Raw genomic sequence first — 26,342 nt, forward strand, 5'->3', positions numbered from 1 at the left:
TTATAGAATGAGGGAATAAAAGCACTTCCTATACCTTTTTGTGATCTAGTTCAGAAAGGCATAAACACAAATAATAAGCAGACTGAGTTTATTTTGCTTTACAACTAGTGGATCACTCTAGATAATAGCCTGCAATTGCATTTCAATGATGAGGAAATTAAGACACAAGAGAGGTTAAATAACATGGAAACACAGATCCTTCCAGTGTAAGGGACCTTAGAATTAATATCTGAAATTTTATGATCACAAGTCTATAATTTTATCAACTTGAAAGAACTGTCATTTTTGTATAAGCTAGAAGTCTGTCTAAAATCTCTTTAGGGCCTTCCTGGTGGCGCAAGGGGTTAAGATGCAACCTATGAAGCAATCCACAGCAACTGCAGCAGGAGTTCAATCTCCGGCCAGGGATTTACCCACATGGCACATCAGACCTCTCCTGTCTCACCTGCTGCTCCCCTCAGCAGTGTATTTCAGTCCGTCTGCCCATTCTCTTCCCCACTCTGTCTCTGGTGAATCCTCTCACCCCCTCACACCTCTTGCCTATACATAAATAAATCTTTGAAAAAATAAAAAAAAAGTAAAAACCTTTTAATTCTCATTTTGATACCAAATAGCAAATCTATTAATTCTTTCTGCTTTAAAGCTTTATCTTTGTCTTAAGTATCAAGAAGTTCAAAGTCGAATTTAGTGCCCAAGCAGAGCACCACTTCCTAGCCAGGGTTCCTGGCAGTAATCTCTTTCTCTCTTTGTCACTCAGCTCTTCATAAATTTGATTTCTAGTAGTTAAATGTGTAATATGCTAGACAATGTGCTGTGTGTTAAAGATAAGTAGTGAACAAATCATGTAAAAATTCCTGTCTTCGTGGACAGTACTTGTATGTAAGACAGAGTATGTCAGTGGTATGGAGAAAATAAAAGCAGGACAGAATACAGGGAGGGTGGGGGTGACGTTTAACCTTAAAAAGGGTGGTCAGAGTGGTCAGAGACCTGTAAGTGACATGTGCATAAGTTTCTGAAAGGAGGAAGAGGAGGAGTCATCAAGGAGAGAGACTGGCATCAGGCGGTGATCACAGGCATAAGGAACAAGTACAAAAACCCTGAGGTAGAAACATGCCTGGCCTGCATGACTCATCTTTTTTGTTGTTGTTTACTATTTTAATAAAATAACAGTTTTTTATGAAAGTTCTGTCAAATACTTTGGAAGAAGATCAGGAATATACATAAAATCATAAATACTACAAATGAGCTTCAGATACTATGTCACTTCAGAGGAGTTTGGGGGGGGAAGTTATGCTTTGCAATGACACTTGACTCACCTTGCCACCCTCCCACTCCCTGTTCCTCCTCGTCTCCACTAGAAATCAAAACACTGACTTTGTAAAACTAATTCGTGGAGGTAAAAAAAAAAAACTGCTTTGGGGAAGAGGCCCACATTAAGGAAATCAAAAGCAAAGCGGAATACCCCAAACCACAATGACCACCTCGCTTGAATTTCTAAGCCCACTTTATTTGTATCCAACATGATAGTGCAAACTGCCACAGTTACTCTCTTTATATCATTATATGCTATTTCATGCAGTTCTTGCCTTCACATCTGCTCTCACAGTGAGCAAGGCCCTTTGGAGAAAGGCCCTTATCTTGGGAATGTCTGAATCCCATCGGGCTTTGCACATGTACCAATATCTGTTTGATGGTGATGTCATAGACACCACCACAGACATTCCTCCTGTTTTAAGTTATCTGTTTGTGGATAAAGCATGAATGAGCTATCATAGACTCTCACAGGCCTTTGGATAATCTCAACTGTCCTGGCCAAGTTACTGTTTGTGTAACATTCCATTCTGTTTAAATTTCCCTTGCATTTTCAGTTGGGTACAGTGCATACTTTCAGTCTAGACACAAACATGGATTAGCAACAAAATAGAGGGAACCACACTGAGTGGAGTCTAGCTCAGTTCACTTCAGCTAATGTTACTAAACTATCATGGGAAGGGGCTCACCATGAAACCACAAGATACAGGGACTTAAGATACTGTCCAGAGAGTACAGCCAGACAAACAGACACATAAGGAACAATTGCAGTGAACATAAGATACAAAGAAGCATTCTGAAAGTATATAGGCAGGGGCCTGGAGGGTGAGTAAGGCTTTGGGGAAGAGTTGGCACCTGAACAGCCAGGGTTTTGAAAGATGAATAGGCCTGGGACAATCAGACACAGGATCAAAGGGCATTTGGGATTGTGCAAAACACTGGCTGAAACATAACAGATTGAAAACTGCTGCAAGAAGACATGCACCACCAGTGAATGAGAGCCGGTCCACTGCACTCAAGCTTTCCAAGAAAAAAAACAAGCCTCAAATAAGGAGCTGAGGAAGAAAGTTTCACCAGTGCTTGTTTTGCAAAACCCCTCAGCCTTACTGTTTTGCCTTTTCTGTGTTGTTCCTTCTAAAAGTACTGAGCTGGCTGAAAACTTCTCCGAGAAAAGGCACATCAATTTTCCCTTGGAAAAAGAAAACTGAAAAGTAGGTGAGGGCCAAGCAATAAACACTTTTTAAATCTACCCTCCCTTTAGTGTATGAATGGGGCAAAATTCAGAATCAGGGGTGAGGGAGTTGATTTCGCCTCACCCACTCAATACATAATTGTTTTATGCCCACTAGCTGTCAGTTTCTGGGATACCAGACCTCTGAGCCGCTCTCATTGCCCCCCTCTTTGAGCAAGCTCCTGTGTGCAATCTAGAGCAAATACGCAGAGGGCAATTGATCATGACTTGTTCCCTGCAGGCTTCCACAGCCTGAGGCTCATGCAGTTAAATTCCGGTCAAATTAACCAATAAGGACAAAATACACTGAAATATTATCACAGCCACAAGCAATCGAGATGCGAGAAATTGACAGAATTCTCCGGGTGGGTGTCTAGTCACCTCCTCCTGTGAGTAGAGAGTTGGCACGCAGGACTAGCCCGCCAGGGATCTGGAAGGCTGAATGGGGAGCAAAGGGGGGTTCAGAAGGGGTGAAGTTACCTGGGAGCTCAGGTAGACTTTGAGGCACTCCTCGCACACGGCCTTCTTGCAGCAGGGCAAGGGCTTGATGGGCTTGTCTTCCAGGCACACCCGGCACATCAGCACCATGAGGGGCGCATAGGGATCCCCTACCCCACCCAGGCCAGAGTAGGGTGGAGCTCCCAACAGGCTGGGCACGGAGAACGGCTCGGGGGCCAGGTAGAACTCCAGCTCGATGCTGCCGCCGTCGGGGGCGAGGGGATCCGAGGGGAGGGACAGCCGGGGGCTGGGGAAGGAGGTGGGGGTGTCGGGAGGGCTCGTCACCGGCGGAACCCGCGGTGGCGACGCGGGCGGCGGCAGCTGCTCCGCCGGGGGGCCCTCGGGCAGGTCGTTCTCCACGCAGTACACGGAGCACAAGACTTGCCTCTGGGCGGGCGGCAGGCGCCGCTGACCCGTCACGTCCAGGACCAGTCCGTCCGGGGCCCCGACGCGGGCTCTCGGCCCCGGCGCGCCGCCGGCGGGCGCCTCGGGGCGCTCATCCCTGCCCTCGCCGCGGTCCCCCGGCTCCTCCGCTTCCGCTTCCAGCTGCTCGTGCAAAGTCTGAGGGTTGAGGGGTCCGGCGAGCGCCAGCCCCGCGGGCTGCCCCGCGGCTCGGCTCCGTCTCCAGCCCGCGCCCCCCGCGGTCCTCGGGGGCTCCGGGGAGCTCGTGTCCGCGCAGCCCGAGTCGCTTCCGCGGCCGGCGCCGCTCGGCTCCGCGCAGGCGGCGCTCAGCCCCGGAGCCCCGGCGCCGGCCCCCGGCGGCCTCGGGGGCTCGGGGTGGCCCGTGGCGCCGCCCGCCGGGGCCCGCGCCTCCTGGGGGCCGCCGCCGCCGCTCACTGTGCTCTGCTCCTCGCCCATCGCCGCCCGCGGCCCGCGCCGCCGCCGCCCATCCAGCCGCCGGGACCCCCAGCCGGCGCCGGCGGGCAGCGCGGGCAGCGGCTCGGCTCGACTCGCGCCTCCGCTTCTGCTTCCGGGTCCCTCCTCCGGGGCTGGGACGCCCCGAGCGCCCTCCGGGGAGCCCGTGCTCCCGGGCCGCGGCGCGCCGGCAGCCCGGCCCGGCCCGCGGCTCCGCCTCCTCGTCCTCTGGCGCGGCCGGGCACGGCCTCGGGGGCGCCGCGGGCCGCTCGTTCCGGGCGCGGGCGCGCCCGCCCCTCATGCAGGTCGGGGCGGCGCCGCGGTCCCGCGCGCCCCGGGCGGGGCGGAGGGGTCCGGGGGGAGGCGAACGTCAGTCCCGCGCCATCGCCGGGGCCCGCGGCCGGAGGGCGGTGGTCACAGGGTCGAGGGGCCTGTGGCGCCGCCGCGGCGCGAGCGCGAGTCGCCGCGGCCCCTGAGGGAGAGGCCGGAGCGGGCGACCTCCTCCTCCTCCTCCTGGTGCTCCTCCGCGTCCGCGGGCTTCACCTGGGGAGCCCGCCTCGCCGCCCCGCACCCCGCCCCGCGCACACCTCCCCGCACGTCCACACGCGCGCGGCGCCCGCGCTCCCTCCCTCGCGCGCCCCGGTGGGTGTGAGTCGCGAGGCGCCCTCGCGCCCCGGCCCCGCTCGGCCGCCCGGGAGCCCTCGGCGCGGGCGGGCTGCCCTGCGGGCTGCGCAGTGAGAACTTCCTACAAAACTAGTGAGGACGGCGAGCCGGGACGGGAAAACGCTGGCGACTTGAGGCTTTGGGTTGCTCCCGTTTCTCTTGGAGCCAGCCAATTGCAAAGCCTCCAGAGAGGATTTGACGCTGGAACGATTACTTCAAAATGCAACTAGGGATTGCTGGTGAAATGTAACGATCTGTTTTCTGTCTACCGGGCTAGGAAGGGTCTTGAAAGCCGCCCAGAAGACAAAAAACACTTTCAGGGTACTCCCTCCTCGTGAGAGCCGATAAATAACGAATGTAAGATTTAGTCCTCTTTTCGAAATCCTCTTGACTGTTCTCTTAGGAACTTTTTTACCCGCTTAGATTTGCCAAACGGAGTTGCACATGGAGTAAGATGCCCTGGCCTAATTAATAAGCTGGATCATTGGTGGAAATTATGAGGAGTTTCATTAGCATATCCTTTTTTATCCCCAAAACTGTTTCCAAGACAACAATTATGTTTGAGCCAGAATTTAATTATGTGTTGATCTATCTTTATTTTACAGGAAGTATTAGTCACACAGACTGGTGTGTTTTAGTTCCCTAAAGCCAATGAAAACATTTTTGGGAAGCCAATCCTTGTTTTTTTCATCGAGAGGGAATTTAATTTACACATTCATGTAATAGGAAGGAGCTGTGAAGTGCGTAGAGTTTTTTTATCCTGAAGTTATTGGATTGTTCTAAAATATTTTCCAAATTAGATATAAATGCTACAAAGGTGACTGCGTACCAAGACAGAAAACACCAAAGAACATTTCCATCGTGTGTGCGTGTGTGTGTGTGTGTGTGTCTGACTGATGCTCACTTGCACCCCAAAGGAGTGAACCAATCAATCAGTCTAAATGTCACCTCATTTATCACTCTGACCTGAGAATAAATAATTCTTATTTGGAAGATTAATTACTATTCATGGATTTTTCTTTTCATCTTGGCTAATTAACTTCCTGGTACTGCCCATTTCTCCAAATGATACCTCTAATGTTTATTGTTTTAAAGGCAGGGACAAGATGCCTGCATTTATGTGTCTTTTGTGTCTGCCATCTGCTAACTACTCTGCTATTCTTTCAGAAAGAATGTAAACATAATCTGTATTTACCAGGTGACATGCTGAGAGTGAGTATAGCCAGAGTAACAATAATGAATACTAAAAAGAATACTTCCAATAGCTTCTACAGAAATCAAGCCCCTCAATATCCTGCGGTAGGTTTGGGACCTCCTCCCCTGAACATGTTTGCGGTAGATGTCCAGAGTACTTGCTCTTGCAGTACCCACCATTTAGTTTCTTATTCCCCAGTCCTAGTTCACTAGTGGTGACTTTCCTTGATATGCAACTAGAAGTCACTCCTGGAATTCCTAAAGGCTTATCCATAACTCTGCAACTCTTGTCCCAGTGACTTTCTCCTTGTGGTATTAATCAGCCTTTGTGAAAGCAGAACCATGGCATGCCATGCCTCCACCTTCCAGACAGACTCAGACTTGCTAATTCCTGGGCCTGGTATCCCTCATGCCCAGTCTGGGGCCTTTGGGATACCAGCACTATGGATATAAAGTAAAATGCCATGATAAGAGGGTGTTCCTATCAGTTTCCTCTGAACTGAAATATATGAAGCACCTGTGATGATTGTGCTGCCTAGGATTCATTGTACTTAAAGAATAGGTTGAAAATATAGTTACCTTAGCAAAAATTTTACTTATCTACCACAAACTGAATATTCTTGAAACTCAGACCATCTGCTCCAGGTCAAGTTGTATAGTCATTAGTACAACATAAGTGCTATCTGCTACTACCGGTTTCAATTCTCAGTACTTTCTTGTCTGCATTGAGCAAACCTTCTCTAAAACCAAGACCTCAATATCAGGAGACAATGTCAAGTTTGAGAACTGACATAGTCAACTGCTTTTGATCATTCTTGAATATTATTTTTTTTGTTACCACATTTCTTTAAACATGACTTGTTCTTCTTTCCCTACTTTTTAAAATTCGGAAAATAATTAGAAAATTAAAGAGCCTAGACTTATTAGAAGAATATTATGAGATAAAGAAAAGTTGTGAATCATTTTATTTTTACATATTAAAGTGAAAACTAACTTGTGGAGAAGAGACATATAACATTTAAATACCATGAAATAGGGCCTCCCCTGGTGGCTCAGGCGATTGAGCGTAGCTCTGTAAAGCTGCGCGCAGCCTCTGCAGCGCCGGTTCAATCCCGGCCGGCCAGAAAGAGTCCCACATGGTACAGCAGACCTCTCCTGCCTCACCAGCTGCTCCCTTTAGCAGTGTGTTTTGTCAGTCTGCCTGTACTATTCCCCTCTCTGTCTCTGGTGAATCCTCTCACCCTCCTGCGCATCTGGCCTGTATCCCGGGTTCTTGTATAAATAAATCTTAAAAAAAAAGTTAAAAAATAGTAAACACCATGAAATAATTATACAGCAAATACCTGACTTGTTTTTCTACTAGTTCTTCAACTGTAAAAAGGGGTAAAAAGAAATAGAAATCGCCTAACTTCTTAAAAATCCATTTTCTGAAGGTCAGGGAACAGTGGAATGTTTCCTGGGCCTGCTTTGGAAGGATAGTTCGCTATTGGGCCTGTTTTTCCTAGTTTTTCTTCTCCACCCCCATGGAGGAGGAGAACTTAGAATCACTAAGGAAAAGGAGCTCCAGGTGGGGAAGAGAAACACAACTGTTTCAGTTTATTTTTTTCCACCTAAGGTCCCTATAGACATTTCAAACAGTAACTTTTTTATGAGATAACATTAAAAATAAAGCAAAACATTATATTTCTTTAAATTATAAATGCCCAAATTCTTGACAAATAGAAGAAACCAAGAATAAGAAGGAAGATGGGGAGGGGTAAGAAAGGAAGGAAAGGAAGAAGATAGTATATAAAATTATATATATATTATATATATAATGGTATATGCTTTTTTTTCCCTATTCTTGAAGTTATGGACTGAAAGCTTTCCCTCCTTAACTTTTTTTTTTTAATTTCTTCTTTACTTCTTCCAGTGACAATAATGCTCTAAAAATGCTCAGAGATAAACTCAGTCATAATACTTCTAAACCCCCAAAACTAATCCCCTTTGGCAACAAAAAGATGCAGTAATGTGAGTGCCCCAAACTTATTCCCAAATGCCAAGTTTGCCAAAGAAATCCCATCTCTCAACCCACACTGAAGAAATTCTTATAAAACTTTTTCAAAGTTATGTTAAAAGTTAAAACCATGAAAAAAGATAGGAAACGTACCATATGATCACAAATATGGAAACCCAGTTCTTAGCATTCTGCAATACTTATTCTCAATATAACATTTATAAGGAAAGCAACAATGAAAGAATAATATTCTGCAGTGACTTAGTCCATAGAATTATGGTTCTCAAAACTGTGTGCCTAGGTACCCTGAGGCATAGTACCAAACTCCTGGGGACACAATAGATCATTTAAAAATCTTTTGGGAATCACAGCATCGACTGTTGGAAACCATGTAAACTAATACTATATAGTGATCTGAATCAAATTGCTATTAGTAATTTCTTTTGGCATCATTTAAACTGAGACAAAAAGGCTCCAAATACCAGGAGTATAGGATCCTAAATTAGAAACTTTAGATAAAGGGCAGAAGTAGCAGGACAGAGACTCTCAGAAATTCATATCTAAAATTTACAAGAAACACTTGTGTAGTAGGTAAGGGTTAACCTTGCTTAAGGAGAACTTTGGTAGTTTCCCCAGCTCCTGGAAGGTAACCTCTAGACTACAAGAATGGTCTTTATTTACCTGAAATCCTTAAGTAATGCAATCTATGCTAATAATATGATTTATGATGGGTCCATTGGGTCATGTACCATCAGCTTGACCTGTGGAGAGTCTGGAAATTAAAGTTTAGCCATGCAAGTTCAGTCATGTCTGTATCACTGACATCTAAGAAAAAGGACTGCAGAGCTTCCCTGGTTGGCAGTAGTTTATGTATATTATCACAAATTGTTGCTGGGAGAAATAGGTGTTGTCCACACAACTCCACTGGGGAAAAAATCCATGCCTGTTCTCTCCTGGATCCTGTCCTATGTTCTTTTGCCTGTCACTGGTATTAAATAAACCATAACTGTGAGTAAAGTTTTTCTGCATACCTAAAGTCCTTGTAGAAAATTTCTGAAGCTGAGAGTGGTCTTGGGACTTCATGAACTATAACACTGCAAAAAAATAGAAGTTCACTGACTTTTCTAAGATTTTATCTTCCTTGTTTTTCTCAAGCAGAAAGATGTAATTGAGAAGGTATGGTATCACTCACATGAGAACAAGACAAGTTCTTATGTTCAATATAAACACAATTTCAATATAATGGAAATCTGAGATAAAATGCATTACTTTGTTTTTGTCAAAAAAGAAAGTTGAATTTATCAGATCATATAGATTTATGGATCTTTTGTGTTAGTTTTGACATTTTTCTTAATAAAATGCTTGATTAAATGATTCTGAAATTTTCTCAATTGACAGCTCATGCCAATCAGTTATATGTATTTTTAAATTATGGCAAATAATTTGATCACTTTCTCTCTTAACACATTGCTACTGAACAGGATGGGAAAACCCAGCTGCCTTGAGAGGATGTTAAGCAGCACAAGCTGTTTCTGAAATATTGTAGAATCAATAAAACTCAAAATATTTTCTCACATACTTTTAAAAAATTCCCAACATGCAAATATCTTAAAAAGCTTTTAATTCACACATTCCTAGATAATTTACATTTTTCTTATCTCTATTTGAGTTAAGACATGTTTTTAGGAACTTTATGAGAATGAGAATTTGCATCATTATTTATTCATTTATTTATTTACTTATTTTAAAGATTTAGTTTTATTTTTATACAAAAACCGTGGTACAGGCCAGATGCGCAGGAGAGTGAAAGGATTCACCTGAGACAGAGCGGGGAACAGAACAGGCAGACCGACTGAAATACATTGCTGAGGGGTGTAGCAGGTGAGGCAGGAGAGGTCTGCCCCTCCATGTGGGTATCTCCATGGCCGGCAGGGATCGAACCAGCACTGCAGAGGCTGCGGACAGCTTCACGGCGCTGCGCTCAACCGCCTGCGCCACCAGGGAGGCCCTGCACCATAATTTATAATGAGAAAAGGACCAGACTGTCAAATGAATATCTCAATCCAAGTTTTATTTTGCCATAAATTGAGGCAAAATAAAATTGAGGTTTTCACCTCACCTATTTGGATCTCAGTTTTTGCTTTAGTGGAATGGGCAGATTGAACTGGATAACTCTAAGTATGATTTCAACACTAAAACTAGTGTTTTCAGTTCAACCTACAGATATTAATCTTTACTTAGACCACAACTCAATCTATGTCCTGATGGATTTTGTAATTAACTAGAGAAGACCAAAGCCTAGCTATACTATCAGACAAATTTTGTTGGATTTAATCATAGATTGACAAACTCAGGGCTATGGGAGCTGCAATGCAGGTGATTTCTGCCTCGGTAGATCACACAAAGTTTCATGGAAGAACTAAAGATGAATCAGATCTTTCAGATAGAGAAGGTGGTAAGGATAGTAAATATTGCAGTAGAGGGACTACATGAACAAACACCTGAGTGCAGAATACATATGGTGTCTTAAATGGTAGCCAGTGTCCTGGGCATCTAATATGAGCTGTGGAGAAAGACTAGGATATAAAACCGGAGAAAGAACAGGAGATAAGACCACTTAACATGAAATTATTAGGGACTTTGTGCTAGATAAGTTCTATTTGATATTCTAGATAATTTTTTCTGCTTTTTTCTGCCCTCTTTGTCCTTGGAGGCTGACCCATAGGAATCTTGATTAACCTCGATATTCCAAAGAAGTTCAACTAAGAGAACACACTGGGGACTTTGATAGGTTGGAGATAATTATTTTTGTGGCTGTCAGTTTGCCAGGTCCCTGTATGCTGTCTGTGCCTCTTTATGCTGTCATCTCTGGGTTGTGAGAGTTCCTTTCAGATCTAAGGGAATGCATGGTTTCCTAAAGTTACTGTAACAAAATATTATAAACGGAATGGTTTAAAACAGAAATGCTTTATCATATACTTCTGGAGACCAGGTGTCAAAATCAAGGTGTCATCAGGGCCATACTCCCTCTAAAATCTGTAGGGAAAATCTCTTCCTTGCCTCTTCTATCTTTAATGATTGCTGGCAATCCTTAGCATTGCTTGGCTACTAAACACATCAGTCCAATCTTTGCCTCCATTATAAGATGTTCCTATAAGATCATAAATCATGTGGATTAAGGGTCCTCCCTACTCCAGCACAACCTTATCTTAACTACATCTGTAAGGACCCTTTTCCCAAATAAGATTCTATTCTAAAGTACTGGGGGTTAGGACTTCAAAAATGTTAGAGGGAGGTGGAAAAAGGACATAATTCAACTCATAGGAGGAGGTAAGATTCCCTATATTTGTTAATCCTAGGGTATTGTGCTAGTTTATACAAGTCTTAAAAAAGAATGCTCACACCTTTGTAATTGGCCTTGATACTTAATTCTCCTAAATTACCAAGTTTATATGTACCATCTGTTTTCTTCAGAGATTCTGAATATTGTGTTGAACTGATTGCCTTGACAAAAATTCGACCAGGTGTTTTTAGTTTGTTTGTTTTAGATAGTGGGATATAGTTAATGGGAGAGTAATGATCAGTTTCAACTTTAAGAAAAATAAATATTATGGCAAAGTAAAATACACATTAGAAGAAAGAGACACAGAAGGCCAGATAGGAGGCGACAGCCTATTGTTATGTTATGTTGAGACATGACAGTGGTTTCCTGTATACCAGATTAAAATCCAAAGTCTTCCTTAATGCCTATCATATGGTTCTCCCCACCAGTTGTCCACCATCTCCCCCCAATTATTACACACTCATTCATCCTCTGCTCTTTATCAAACACCCCAATCCTGCTTCTACCTCAGGGCCTTGATGGCATTCCCCCTGCGTGGAGTGTTCCTACTCTTTGACATATGCTGGCTCACTTTCACTTTCCACTGAATGTTTCTTTGTCATAAAGACCTTCCTCGAACAACTGTGACAAAATACCACCACACATCCAGCACCTCTTCTCAGGCATCAGTAGCCCTTTATTTTCCCATATAGTACTCACCAATTAACAGAATAAATGCCTCCCTTCCTTTTTGATTCTAAACTCTGTGAGAATAGGGATTTTTGCTCTTTGTCTGCTATTCCCTTTCCAGTGGATAGACTTGTGCCTGCCACATAGTAGGTGCTCAGTAAACATTTATTAAATAACTGTCACCATCAGAGATAGATTCTATGGGATTTGGCAATAGCTGTAATGTGTTAAAAAGGATGAGAGAAAGGGAATTAAATATGGCTGAAGGGTTTTTTTTTTTCCCTTCCTCTTTGGGAGACTATGAAGATATGCTAACCCAGTTTGGTTATTTTTGCATTTTAAATTTCAAAAAAGAAGTTTTTTCATTTCCAATGTTATTTTAAAAGGACTAATATTAGTCATAGGGTTCAGTAATTCCTATGAGAACTATGAGTAGGTTGTGACTCATAAATACATTTTTAAGATAGTGCTTGTGATTTGTACTGTTATTCTTATAACAGATTCTATTGATACTCTTCTGTCTGTGGGTTGTGGTGAAAAGTTCTAGGACATTTTTTCCTTTTCCTTAACTTCATCTAACTGTCTTCTTACATGGATGCCTCATCGGTTGACTCAGTGCTTCCCTCTTTACATCAAATAGTTAAATAAAGAATTAGTCAACATGTTTAACATGATTAGCCAGCTTGTTCTGTGATGCACATTTGTTATTTAATTACTTGCTTCCAATTTTAGGCATGACTAAGAGATATTGTGAAATTACAACTCATACACGCTCTATGGCACAAGCTCTCTCACACCTGAAAAACTGTCCAACATGGGGCCAGCATTTCTCAAAACAGTGTCTGTGGAAATGGCATCTGTGGATGAAAAGGAGCAGGCCTATGGGTACGCAATTTGCTGATCTCTAATTTTTATAGTAAACTGTGGTACTGCAAAAATACTGAGAGCCTATGCTTTAGAGAGTAGTTATGTTATTATTTTAAGAATAATAATTTTATCTTCACAAGGAAAATGAAGTAATAAAATAAGAATTGTTGTGGGTTTTTTTTTATTTATTTATACAAGCAATGGGTACAGTCAGAAGCGCTGGAAGGTGAGAGAATTCACCAGAGCGGGGAACAGAACAGGCAGACTGACGAAATACACTGCTGAGGGGAGCAGCAGGCGGCAGCAGAGGCCAGGGCCGGGGATCGAACAGGCATTTCAGAGGCTGCGGGAAGCTTGGCAACCCAGTGCTCAACTGCTGCACCACTGGGGAGGCCCAAGAATTGTTTTTTAATCTTACCAATGAGCTGTCTATGAAGCTGAATCAAACAAGAATTGACTCTTGAGGAAAATGCCTTTACTGTTTTCTCCCAGAAAATATCATGAATAAAATATTTAAGTCTAAACATAAGTCTTAATATTTATGTTGATTAAAATGAAGCAGTGATGATTCAGTGTGTGATCACTTTTTAAAATTTACAACACTTACTTTAAAACTATGAAATAAAAAATAAAAATAGGAGCTGAAAGAGAAATTCTATTGTTTTTTGAAAATTTGTTATCATTATAAAAAAAGATTGAGTTATGGGAACTTCATTTCTGGAAAAGAATATGACTATTGGTTTTTACACCATTTTTCTGTCTGCAGAGCATGCAGCTTATTTTATTTAAGGTTAGCTTTGGAAAAATCTGTGAAGTACACAATGTGTGTATTGGTAGTTCCTTTGCCTTGTATCAATGCTGCAAACTTATTCTGCTACTTTGCTGTGTTGCTCACCATATTAATCTGGCAAGACCCAGAATTTTCCTGCAACATTCCCTCCATTAAAGTTTACATTAACTATGATCAATTCCCTCAATCCTTTGTGCTATCCTCCAAATGACAAATATCATTATTAACAATATCACACACAGGGCCTCCCTGGTGATGCAAGGGGTTAAGACGCAACCTGTAAAGCTATCTGCAGCCACTGTAGCATGAGTTTCATCCCTGGCTGGTCAGGGAGCAACACACATGACACAACAGACCTCTCATGACTCACCCGCTGCTCCCCTCAGCAGTGTATTTCAGTAGATCTGCCTGTTCTACTCCCCACTCTGTCTCTGGTGAATCCTCCCACCACCCCACAGCTCTGGCCTGTACCCCCAGTTCTTGTATGCATAAATAAATAAATCTTTAAAAAAATCACACACATACATATATAATATGATTTACCATTTGTTTTCACATGCATTATTTCATCTGATTCTCTAGCATACAATAGGAATGTCTAATATGTGGAAATCAGCAAATGATAGCCCACCATCTGCTTTTTGTACAGTCCTTAATCTGAGAAAGGCATTATAGTTTTAGGGAGTTGTGAAAAAACAGAAGAATAGGAATCAGAATGTTGCCCACAATGTCTAAAATATTTATTATATGATCTGCCACTTTCAAAGATAGTTTCCCTACCCCTGGATTAGTATTGTAATCTTCATTTACAGATCAGTAAACAAAGACAAAGCTAGTCATAGATGAAGAACTAGAAGACTTTTAACTTCAAAATTATTTTTTTAAATACCAAGAAACTAGGGTATGCACTCTCTTTTGCTAAGAAAGAATTATTTTTTCCCCCTTCTCACTAACCATGCTTCTCTGTGTCTTTGAAACTGCAGTAGGCAGATGACTATGCAGTCCTAGTGATAAATAGGACAAGGAGAGAAGAAAGGTTGGGCATATGGGAGAGTCACTCAATTTTAGAAGAACAGAAATAAAAGATTATCAAGAAAAGGAGTGTTATTTCCCCTCAGTCTCCCTGAATTCAAATGTGTCCTGAGAGTATGAGCAACTAATAATAAGGATGACAAACAGGGAGATAAAGAAGAGTACTTATTGGGCACTTAATTTGTATCAAGAACTCTAGAGTTTGCTTTTGTAAACATTAGCTAAATTTAATTCTTAATATACCAGCATTGTCCTAAGTACATCAACTACTCAGGACCCCAACTGCTTCATAGCAGCTCATGAAATAATGTGATCCTAAAGACAGTCAACAGAAAGATATATCAGATTGTGATTTATATATTGTCCCTATGATATTATCCTCTCTTATTTGACATGCAACACCAGGAAATTTTGACTAATACCCACCTATGTTATTTTTTAAATCATATAATCATTTAGTCTTCAATTTATCATCTGCAAAATTAGAGGGTTTATCTAGATTACTCGAGTCTCCTCCATTTATAAGGCCTGTCCTATAAATTTGAAATGCAACCATTAAGCTAAGCTGTAGATAATTTCATCCTTCCAGGTGCAAAGTATACCAGATTTTAAAAAATAAAATATTTCAAGGGATTGTATCGTGACTTTGTCCTGTAGGCTATCAAAGTAAACTGGAATCAAGTTCAAAAGAAAACACAAGTTTTTGAAATTATACGTCTACTTTCCTTGACATCTTAGAGAGTAACACTGAATTTTTTTATCCTAGAGACTTAACAGTTTGTATGTTTTTAAGATATTGAAACAACCAGCCAAGTTCTGTTTCTATGCCCGTATAAGTTCCTAGTGGACTGAATCTCCACTGAATATAAGTGGACTTATATAAGCGTTATAAACACCGAATAAAAAACAAATACACAATAAACAATACCACACAGACCAAAAGAAGGCAAATAAAACCAAACTAAACCCCTGAAGGTTCTGGGCAGTGAGGAAAGCAAGCAGATTCTGGAGGAGAGTCAATAACTGAACGAAGAAACTGGCTCACCATGAATCACCTATTTCTATGGCTTTAACATGAGGAGTCATAGCCTGCATTACACATGGAGGCAGAAAACCTGTTAGAAAACTCAGAGATTTGAATGACCAGAGGAGTGTTTAGGGAAATCTTAGCTGCTAGAAAGTAGGGGGGGGCGGCGTGGAGTGCAGAGTGTGATCCCATAAAGAGAGTCAGAATGGTAAGCCACACATTCTCTGAATTAATTTTGCCCAAATGAACATTTTCCCAAAAATATACATTCACGTGCTGACTATAAGCAGTCCAGCTAGTAATAAAATAAATAGAATCAAGCTGGCACAAAAAGACAGCATTTATAGTTTGAATCTAGCCAAGTTAATTGCTTGTTGAAATAGAGTCAACAGTCAATAAATACCCACATACAACTACTATCAATTTGGAAAGATATAAAGAATTCAGAATTTCTAAAACAATCACTCCCAATGTCCAGGATGTGATCCAAAATTACCTAACATGAACAAGGAAAATATGACCCCTTCTTGGAAGACAAAACAATCCATGGAGACCAAACACAAGAGTGCCCAGATAACAAGGTATTAGCAGACAAATATTTTAAAATCAACATAAGTAAGCTTAGTGAGGTAAGGGAAAATATCATAATGAATTTACAAATCTCAACAAAAGTATAGAACCAAATGGAAATTCTTGCTGAAAAATACATCTGAAATTTTGGCAGTCACTGTATGGGCACAACAAATAGTGGAGATGGCAGAGGAAGTCAGACTAAAGGTAGACACAAAGTTATTTATTCTGAAAAAGGAAAACAATTTAACAAAAACTAGCAAGAGGTTTAGTGCCTGTGAGACAATTGCAAAATATCCAATATTTGAAGTCTCAGGAGAGGAGAGAGATTGTGAGGTGAAAATATTTAAGGAAAATATTGCCTACTTCCCCCAAATTACCCTAAGATGGTAATCAAGTATTGTAGCAAACCCCAAGCAAGATAAGATGTTTTGGTCATAATGGTTATAAGAGAAAAATTTAGAGGTACCTGAACAAAAATGATGTATCAGGAGAACACTGTTTTAAATGATCAGTGACTTTCCCAAAACTGGAAGTAAAAAAGATATTAGAACAACATCTTTAATGTGTTTTGGAATAGTGTCACCAGTGAAAATATTCTTCAATATGTATAAGGGTGAAAACTAAATGAAATCAATACCAGAAAAACCTACCTGTATTCTAGTTATTTCAGAAGAAAATTCTTCAGAATAAAGAGATATAATATCAGCAAGAAATGTCTAAGTGAAATATTGTCTTGCATAATTTCGGTATAAATTATCTTTTTCTTTTAAATTTCTTAAAGCTGCAAATGAATGTCTAAAGCAAAAATTTTTCTGAGAAAAATTTTTTTATTCTGAGTTTATTGTTTCTTTTTAAAAATTTTCAAATTACCTATTTTAAAATGAGAAGAAGAAAGACAAATAACAGGTTTAATATAGAGAATCCAAGCAAAGGGTCAGATAAAGTCATACTTAATATCCAACCCTTCAAAGGTGACTGTAGATGTGAGGAATCCAGGGGCCTCCCTGCTGGCGCAGGGGTTAAAGACAGCACTATGAAGCTATCGCCATCCACTGCAATCCCTGGCCAGGGAGAAACCCAAATGGCATGGCAGACGTCTCCTGCCTTGCTCGCTGCTCCCCTCAGCAGTGTGTTTCAGTACATCTGCCTATTTTGCTCTCCACTCTCTCTGGTGAATTCCCACCCCCACCCGCACCTCTGGACTGTACCCCAGTTCTTGTATGTATAAATAAATAGATCTTAAAAAAAGAAGTGAGGAATCTAGTGGGAGGGGGATGGGATATGAGCAGAGGGAGCAGAATGGACTGTGGTGGTGGACTGTGGGTGCTTTGGTGGTGGGTGAATTAAGGCAATAACATTTGAAGGGGGTAAATCCTATACTCCCCAAATAAAAAAAAAAAAAAAAAACAACCAAAATCCAAAAACATAAACCAAATCCAAAAACGTAAACCAATATTAATCACAGATGATGCAATTGTTTGCAAAGAAAATCCTTGTAATAATTTCATCTTGAATCAGCACATTCCACTTATTTTTCCTATATCTCTGGCTTGATTTGAAGTTATTCTTCAGTTATATCGATATTAATATTCACTGCCCAGAACTTACCTCTCAAATAGCAATGATTTTACTGTCTCCTATTTACATGTTTGTGCATGTCTCTTCCCCATCAGACCATAAACTCCCTGAAGATAGTACACCACTTAGACATCTTCTATCCCCCTTCACATAAGATCAGTCATATGGTCAGAAATGCAGTAATTGTTTGTTGGAGAATAAGTCACTCAGATTTAAATGACCTCTTTTTTTTTCCCCTCTTGGGATTTTTTTTAACATTTATTCATTCATTTATACAAGCACTGGGTACAGTCAGAAGTGCTGGAGGGTGAGAGAATTCACCAGAGCCAGAGCGGGGAGCGGAACAGGCAGAAGGATGAAGTACACTGCTGAGGGGAGCAGCGGGCTGCAGGAGAGGTTTGCTCGCCATGTGGGACGCTTGTCTGGGGGCTGGGGATTGAACCCGCACTGCAGAGGCTGCGGGCAGCTTTGCAACCCAGCGCTCAACCCGCTGCGCCACGGGGAAGGCCCTGAAGTTATAATTTGATCTGAAGACGAAGTTCCAGGAGTTCCTATCTCATGAGTCAATTTTCTTAAGTTCCTTTCTAGGACACTACCTTCCTGGTATCAAGATACATGGAAAGATGACGCTTCAATGAAAAGGTGGGTTGGATATATGTTTAACCTAGTCCCTGTGGAGGCATGCTTAGTCTGCAAAGAATACATTTCTCTAGTGACCATCTTCATATCCCCTAGCCCCTAGATTTACTGTCTTTGAACTTTAAACTATAATGGTCATATAGGGACTCCCCTGGTGGCGCAGGCGGTTGAGTGCAGCACTGTGAAGCTGTCTGCAGCCTCTGCAGCGCCAGTTCGATCCTGGCCGGCCAGCGAGGGTCCCACATGGTGCGGCAGACCTCTCCTGTCTTGCCCGCTGCTCCCCTTAGCAGTGTATTTCATCAGTCTGCCTGTTCTGTTCCCCGCTCTGTCTCTGGTGAATCTTCTCACCCTCCCACGCATCTCACCCTCCCACGCATCTTGTATAAATAAATAAATAAATCTTAAAAACAATAATAATGGTCATATATTGATAGATTTTGTGCTTCTGAATGTGTGCTTTTGCTGGTTATCCTATTTCCAATGATACAGACAGTAAATGTGTTTTTGTTAAAGAAAAATATCAGATGGTCTCATAGAGGTAAGATAGGGAGACTGAACAAAGGATCAGGAAAAAGACAAAATCCTAGATCTGAGGCATACAGCAGGGGAGGGAGAAGGAGCAGGGTCAAAACAGGGGAGGGAAAGCACAAGGGCCTACCATGTTTGTTAACAGGTACAATGGTGTAGGAGAATTATGGAGACTACACCTGAGGGGAGAAATCAAATAGTGTACAAAAATGAACAAGGATGTAAGAAAATTTAAAAAAAAATTAAAACAATGTTTTTGTTGTGGATGGAAGTGCTACCAATTTATTGTTATTACAGTTAAAATAAATCATCAAACATCTTACATTTGCATACAATTATTCCAACCCATTAAGTGATTTTTTTTCTCTGGAATTTAGAACCCGGTGCTGGTAATAAGATACAATTCAATATAAATCAAAATTGTTATTTATTAAATCTATATTTGGAGTAAGAAAATATATCTGAAATCAGTATGTAAAATCTCAATTCTTTTCACTGATCTGACTCATATCCACTTTCTTAACATCATGTCACAATGTTCTCTCCTTCCTACACTATGCTCCACATCTACAGGTTTTTATTTTCTCAATATATCAAAGTTATCCCAAACTCAGAGCTTGCACTTGTTCTTCCTCTGCCTAGACTATAATTTTCCAGACTCCATCTCTGCTTGGCTGTTTTCTGATTTATAATCAGGTCTCAACCCAAATGTAATATCTTCAGTCCTCTGTCACATAAACTGTTATTTTTCTTTTAAAAAAATATTTCTTTTACTTATTTATGCATACAAGAACTGGGGTGAAGGCTGGAGGTATGGGGTGGGGGGAGGTGAGAGGATTCACCAGAGACAGAGTGGGGAACAGAACAGGCAGACTGACTGAAATACACTGCTGAGGGGAGCAGCGGGCAAGGCAGGAGAGGTCTGCTGTGCCATGTGGGTAGCTCTCTGTCCTGGGATTGAACTGGATAGCTTGATAGTGCTGAGACTTTAACCCCTGTGCTACCAGGGAGGCCTGGAGTTATTTTCTTTATTCTACTTACTACCACATGGAATTGTTCTTTAGAATTGATTTTATTTACTTATTTATTTATGTACTGTATTTACTTTTCCATTTGAATACATGCACCACAAGAACTAGGACTTTGTGTATTTTCAGTGCTATAATACCAATCCTAGCGCTGAGAAGAGTACCCAACATATAACAAGCCTTGGAAAATTTGTATAATAAATAACTAAAGATAAAAGCGATCTGCTTCTTCCCATTACTTGTTGATATTTAGACTGATTTAGAAATCTTAAGAACATTTGGAACCTTCAACTTCCTTATATTACAAGTTTTAACACCCACTAATATCTTCAATTAGTTTTCAACCTCTTTCCTCTGTTTGGCCCATTCAGTGTGATCTCTGGCTAATTGTAAGTATTTGGAAGGTGGAGTTTTTTTATTTTCTTTCTTTGTGATTCTGCACTACTGTCTTCTCAGAAGTAAATGCATGATGATTGTTTGATGATGGTACATGTAAGTATAGATGCCCTCTAGACAATGGGAAATATGAACTTACTCTGCAGTAAAAAACAGGCATTCACACTGGTATTCATCATCATAGGGATGAGGCAGTGAGACAAAACTATTATGACAGTTGAGTTCAAAAGAAAAGAGCAGAGAATCCTAGTTATAGGCTTTGCAGAGTTCAGAAATTATAGTAGAAACCACATAGTGAGGGGAGAAGGTAAGAATGGGAAGGTAGAATTTTGTTTTTGTTTTTTTAAATTTTATTTTTATATTCCCCATACAATTACAACCCCCTTATTTTGACCCCAATCCCTCCTTTCCCCCCGACCCCCATAGTGTAGCTCTGGTTCATAGTTGTTTGTTGATTTTGATTTTTTCTTTCTTATAGTTATTCTTTTTCCTGGTCCCTTATTTAGGTTTTCTAGATTCCTGCTATGAGTGAGACCATCTGGTATTTTTCTTTTTCTTTCTGGCTTATTTCGCTGAGCATGATCCCTTCCAGCTCCATCCATGTTGCTGCAAATTGCATGAGTTTCTCTTTTTTGATTGCTGAGTAGTATTCCATAGTGTATATGTACCACATCTTCTTGATCCAGTCATCTATTTTTGGGCATTTGGGTTGTTTCCAAAGCTTAGCTATTGTAAATAGTGCTGCTATAAACATAGGGGTGCAGGTGCTCGTTGGAATTAATGTTTCTGTGTCACTTGGGTAAATACCTAGGAGTGGAATTGCTGGGTCATATGGAAGCTCCATCTCTAGCAGGTTGAGGAATCTTCACACAGCTTTCCATAGTGGTTGGACCAGTTTGCCCTCCCACCAGCAGTGCAGGAGAGTTCCTTTTTCTCCACATCCTCGCCAACATTTGTTGTTGCTAGTTTTTTTAATATGAGCCATTCTCACTGGTGTGAGATGGTATCTCATTGTAGTTTTGATTTGCATTTCCCTGATTGCAAGTGATGTTCAACATTTTTTCATATGCCTGGTGGCCATTTGTATTTCCTCTTTGGAGGAGTTTCTTTTTAGCTCTTCTGCCCGTTTTTTTTTTTTTTTTAAGATTTATTTTTATTTATTTATTTATTTATACAAGCACTGGGTACAGTCAGAAGCGCAGGAGGGTGAGAGAATTCACCAGAGCCAGAGCGGGGAGCAGAGCAGGCAGAAGGACCGAAGTACACTGCTGAGGGGAGCAGCGGGCGGCAGGAGAGGTCTGCGCGCCATGTGGGACCCTCCTCCTGTGGCCGGGGAGCAGCCGGGGATCGAACCGGCGCTGCAGAGGCTGCGGGCAGCTTCGCAACCCAGCGCTCAACCGCTGCGCCACCGGGGAGGCCCTCTTCTGCCCGTTTTTTGATTGGATTATTTTCTTTGTTTTTAGGAAAGGTAGAATTTTGAGTAGTGATTAACAGCAATGAAACTGGCTAGAAGAAATAGATTTACCAAAGCTGTGGGATCAAAACATGATCACTTAGTGTTCTGGAGGAGGGTGTTTAGCCAGAAGTTTAGCATTAAAAATTTTACCTTTGCTTCCTTAGTAAACAAAATATTGAATAAATTATTGGGATTTAAATCACTAAGTTGTCTGACCTGGTTTTCAAGAAGGAACATCCACACAAATGTATTTCTACTGCCTTAAGATTTATTGGTTCCAGTAAATATAATTGTTCTGGGATGTTCTCCATATATCTGTTTTATTCATTTCCTTTCATCTTTCTTGATAATCCAATAATTTTCATTTTTTTCTTTTGCTGTATCCCTGTCTCTATACCAATCCTGAAACAATTTTAAAAGACTTAGTAGTGTTGGTTGTTCTTTGAGAAATAAGAAAGAGATATTAGAAAAGACAACTTCCATAGAAAGGGAGGGAGAATAAAGTAGATAGCATAGCTCCGCTCTCACCTTCAGAGGGGAAGAAGAATGTGTCCATTGAAGATATAACTAAACTATCTTGGGCCATTCTTGAGAAAGTGGGGAGAGCACAGCTTTGGAAGAATATTAGATACTTGGAAGGAGTGAAAGAACACATATAATACACTTCTTTTATTCTTTTTTAGAGTTGTACTTCTTATGCAACAGTTAATTCATCAATATATTTGATTTAGTATTGTGGCTTAGTAAAAGGACTATTGTGCTCTAGTGCCAAATCTATCATGAAATGATTCTATCATCAAACACAAGTTATTTAGTGTTTGTATCTTAGTTTCATGTTTGAGTGAAGTTTTGGGCTACATGACCTCTAAGGTCTTATTGAATCTAATATTCAGTGGTTCCTTGGGAAAGGACATTCGAATATGGCAAAGTAAATAATAAAACAAATAAATAGAAAAATTAGCTTGTTAATTTTTCTCTTTAGATATAGAATGCACTAAAAAATCTTGTTTTAACGTTTCCACATTTCTAATTCTTTATTCTTGTCTTAATTTCAGTTATCTTTATTGATTTCTTTTTTTTTCACAAACAAATATATAAAACATATAACACATTAAGAGAATCCTAAAAAATGAAAGAAGATAAATGCCAAAGAAATATTCCCAACTCACTTTATACCTATGTTATATTTGTTGTTTAAGACCAAAAATTCACAGTCAAAACAAAAGGAAGAGTTGGTGGTAATGGTTTTTGTTTTTGTCAGGATAGAAGAAAAGAGATTCCCATGAATAATGTGCCATGGTTTAGAAAGGTATCAGTTCCTTCTGTTTCAGCTTACAAATAATGAAGAATGTCCTGTCTTTTAAATTTACTAACCCCCTTCTCTCTTTCCCAAATGGCTATAATTCTTTGATTACTAGTAATGTTGAATATCTTGGCATATGTGTATTCATTATTTGTTGTTTTTTTCATTATCTTTGACCATTCTTTCTCTTTATTAATGTATGTATTTTAAAGTTATTAACTCATTACTATAGATACATTAATTTGCTTTGTAGATGAGCAATGTTGTGATAGCCATTCTTATTTTATTTTTTCAACACTTGTTTTTCATAGGCATTTGTGATTTTATTGGAGCAACAAATCTGTTATTAGCCTATAGGTCAGTAGTCACTGAAAATATCCTTAAAGGTTTCATATGCCTTTTCTAATAAGCTATAGTTTTCAAATTCTCACAATACTCACTTGGTCCAGTTGGATTATAGCATAGTGCTTTCACTGAAACTCCAGTTAAGTTGGTCTCCATTGCTTCTGTATACCTCATGATCCCATCCCACATAATCATATTTGATGTATTATGCTTATGCTATTTAGGCTCTTCAGTAGGCAGGACTTTATTTTTTAAGAACTTAGAATAATAGAAATAGCAGAATTTCCACAGAGACTTGAATAAACTAACAGGAGAGGAATCATTGCTGGCAACGAGGACCTTCTTAGGCAGAGAAATGATAGAAACTATTGCAGATGGGCAATCTTGACATTGTGTTGCCACTAAATCCAATAAAATGAGAGTATAGTTTTAGAGTAAGAGCTGTAGAATGAGAATGAATAGACTTTGTCTAATTTTATGATATTTGGAAGGGCTTTTAGAGCAATGTAAAATAATAATCTAATTTACTGAGAGCTGCAACAAGCCCATGAGAAGAATCCTCATCCTAAGAACAGTTTTCTTTCTTTCTTCCTTTTCTCTCTCTCTCTTTTTTTTTTTTTTTTGCTTCATAAACAGGGAAACACTGGGCAATAGATTTTTATGTTATATTAAAATTAAGAATTAAATATTTCCATAGTATTACATGATAAACAGCAGGGAGATAAAAGCTATAACCAAGATACAAATGAATTATAACAAAAATTATTAAATTAACCAGCTGTTCATGCTAATATACAAGTGAATGTTGGAATAAATTAAGACTAAGTCACTGTATTATCCAAATTAGATCATGTATAATTCTCAACAGAACAGCTTATCATTTCCCTCTTTTATTTCTTTTTTTCTTGCTTGAAGCCACATTATACAATGAACATTTGCAAAAAAAAATCATTTAAAGTATTAATATTACAAAACCCCATTTCATCATTCAGGATATGAGTTTCACAATATCAATAATTTAAAAGTATTCTAGAAGATAATAAAATTAAGCAATTAAATATGATCAATCTGCATGAATACATGGCATGGCTCAAAATTGCCATTTAATTACATTTGTCTTCTCCTTCAGGCATACATTTTGGAATTAGATTTAAAAAAAAACCTTATATGAGTAAATGGAATAAAGCTTCCTTCATCACCTGATTTCATATAATCTGAGTCCTAAAGAAATTCATTTTACTCTGCAAAATTTCTGTTAATTATAATATGTTTCCTCAAATTATGAGTTAGCAATTAAATTATAATAAATTTAAAATTAATTCCTTAAGTGATATAAAGCCAAAAATTAAGTTTTTTGAATGATCAAAAAATAACTGTAGTTTATGGTCTCATTTGTTTTTATGAATAGTTTAATCTCTTGCACACACACACAGAGTCTACGTGTGTTTTATATTTTGCTTTAAATAATTCAATGGTGTCTTTAAAAACTGGTCAGGTCATCACAGTCAGATTACCTGAAATAATTTTTAGATCAGCTTTTTCTTGAACTTCTTTTCTTCCTTCACCATATATAAAAATTTGGGGGAGGGTCTTGGGGGAGTGGTTTACTGGGAGATTTATCAGAAGTAGGACTGGGGTGATGCTTATTTCCCCTTCTCCAAATTAAAAATGCTCTTCAGGGTTATTTTTTCACAGACTGTATTTGAGACACCCTTTTGAATACAAAAATGTTGATTAAAACCTGAAACAAATAAAATATTCAAAACAAATTTGCAAAATTTACAACAAAAACCTTACAAACATAAAACCTCTTAACAAGACCACACAGAATTTAGAAAAGGATCTATAGATACCACATTATTTGATGACTTTCTGAACTATGCCTTTGAATAAAACTCCTTCCTTACTGCTCTAAAATCTGTCATATACTCACAGAGCAAGTTTCACGACAATCCTTGAAAATACATGATTTTTCTTTAACACTGGATATTGCAATGTTTTATCTTTTTTCTTGAAGCCAGATCTCCCTCATTTTGTCAAACCTGCTCATCCAGGTGTCCACATGATATTATGTAGCTTCATTGCTGACAGAAATGAGTTTTCCACACTATGAAAAATTTTGCAGTACTCCACAAATCACTCTGAAGTTTCCAGTAAAACCATGCAACAGAGAGCATCATTGTTGAGAAATACTCTTCTGGAATCTAGTTTGCTTATATGCCCATTTCCCTTTCTTCTGATTTATGCTTTTATACTCTATCTAAATTTCCTATTGTTCTGCATCATTTAATATTTTCCAGGCATGTAGTAAACTTTGCTTCATTTCCTCTTTTATTTTATTTTTTTTTTTTGGGGGGGTGGCTTGCTGCTGAGCAGTCAGTCTTTTAAATTTTTCTCCTTTTTCTAAATCCACTCCCAGTGATTGCTTTTCTTTGGACTAACTCCAGCTTTTGTAGTTGGTTTATAATAGAAGTCAGGGGAAATTAAGAATCCTTGGATCTTGGCTCTAAGGACAGAAGCAGAGAAACACAGTCGTGTTTGGAGTATGCTCTTCTCTTCAATACTTGACATAGTCTAGAATCTGGATGGTTCAAGTAGCCCTGGAGGGAGTACCATCTGGGGACTGAGAGAGTTGGCAGAGGTCCAAAACCACCGTGTTTAGGAGCCTCCTTGGGAGTCGGGAGCATGACTCATCATAACAATGAAACTGCTCCACTGCACAAATACCAGTTTTCAGCAGTATCTGTACTCTCATTCTGTCGCTCAAGCAAGGCAATATTGTACCTCACTTGCACTGCCTGTCTGGAAATAACAGTGTTACAGCTTGAGGTCTGGATGATGGCCAAACTTCAACCTTTCTCAAACTGTTAAAGAGCTCACTGTTTTTGCAGAATTGTGTCTGTGGATCCACATTTCCATTAGACTGGAGGACCTCCAGGTGTTTGCTTAAGGAAGTCATTGAAATTCAATGCAAATTGAGGCCAGATTTCCAGGAGAAGAAATTCAGCAGTAAGAATTTT

General features: G+C 40.1%; 1 protein-coding gene across 1 annotated transcript in view; it reads right to left on the reverse strand.

Moving 5' to 3' along the window:
• Nucleotides 1-3,930, reverse strand: part of RNF217 (ring finger protein 217) — a gene marked incomplete at its 3' end in the record, with an annotated part of 109,012 nt that extends 105,082 nt beyond the window's left edge. Inside the window, exon 1 of the mRNA XM_084228813.1 lies at nt 3,023-3,930. Within this exon, the coding sequence (XP_084084939.1) occupies nt 3,023-3,898 (876 nt within the window). The 5' untranslated portion in view covers nt 3,899-3,930. The remainder of the gene's footprint in view (nt 1-3,022) is intronic.
• Between the last annotated feature and the right edge of the window lie 22,412 nt (nt 3,931-26,342).

The sequence above is a fragment of the Talpa europaea genome (genome assembly GCF_964194135.1).
Source record: "Talpa europaea genome assembly, chromosome: 2".
Taxonomy (NCBI): domain Eukaryota; kingdom Metazoa; phylum Chordata; class Mammalia; order Eulipotyphla; family Talpidae; genus Talpa; species Talpa europaea.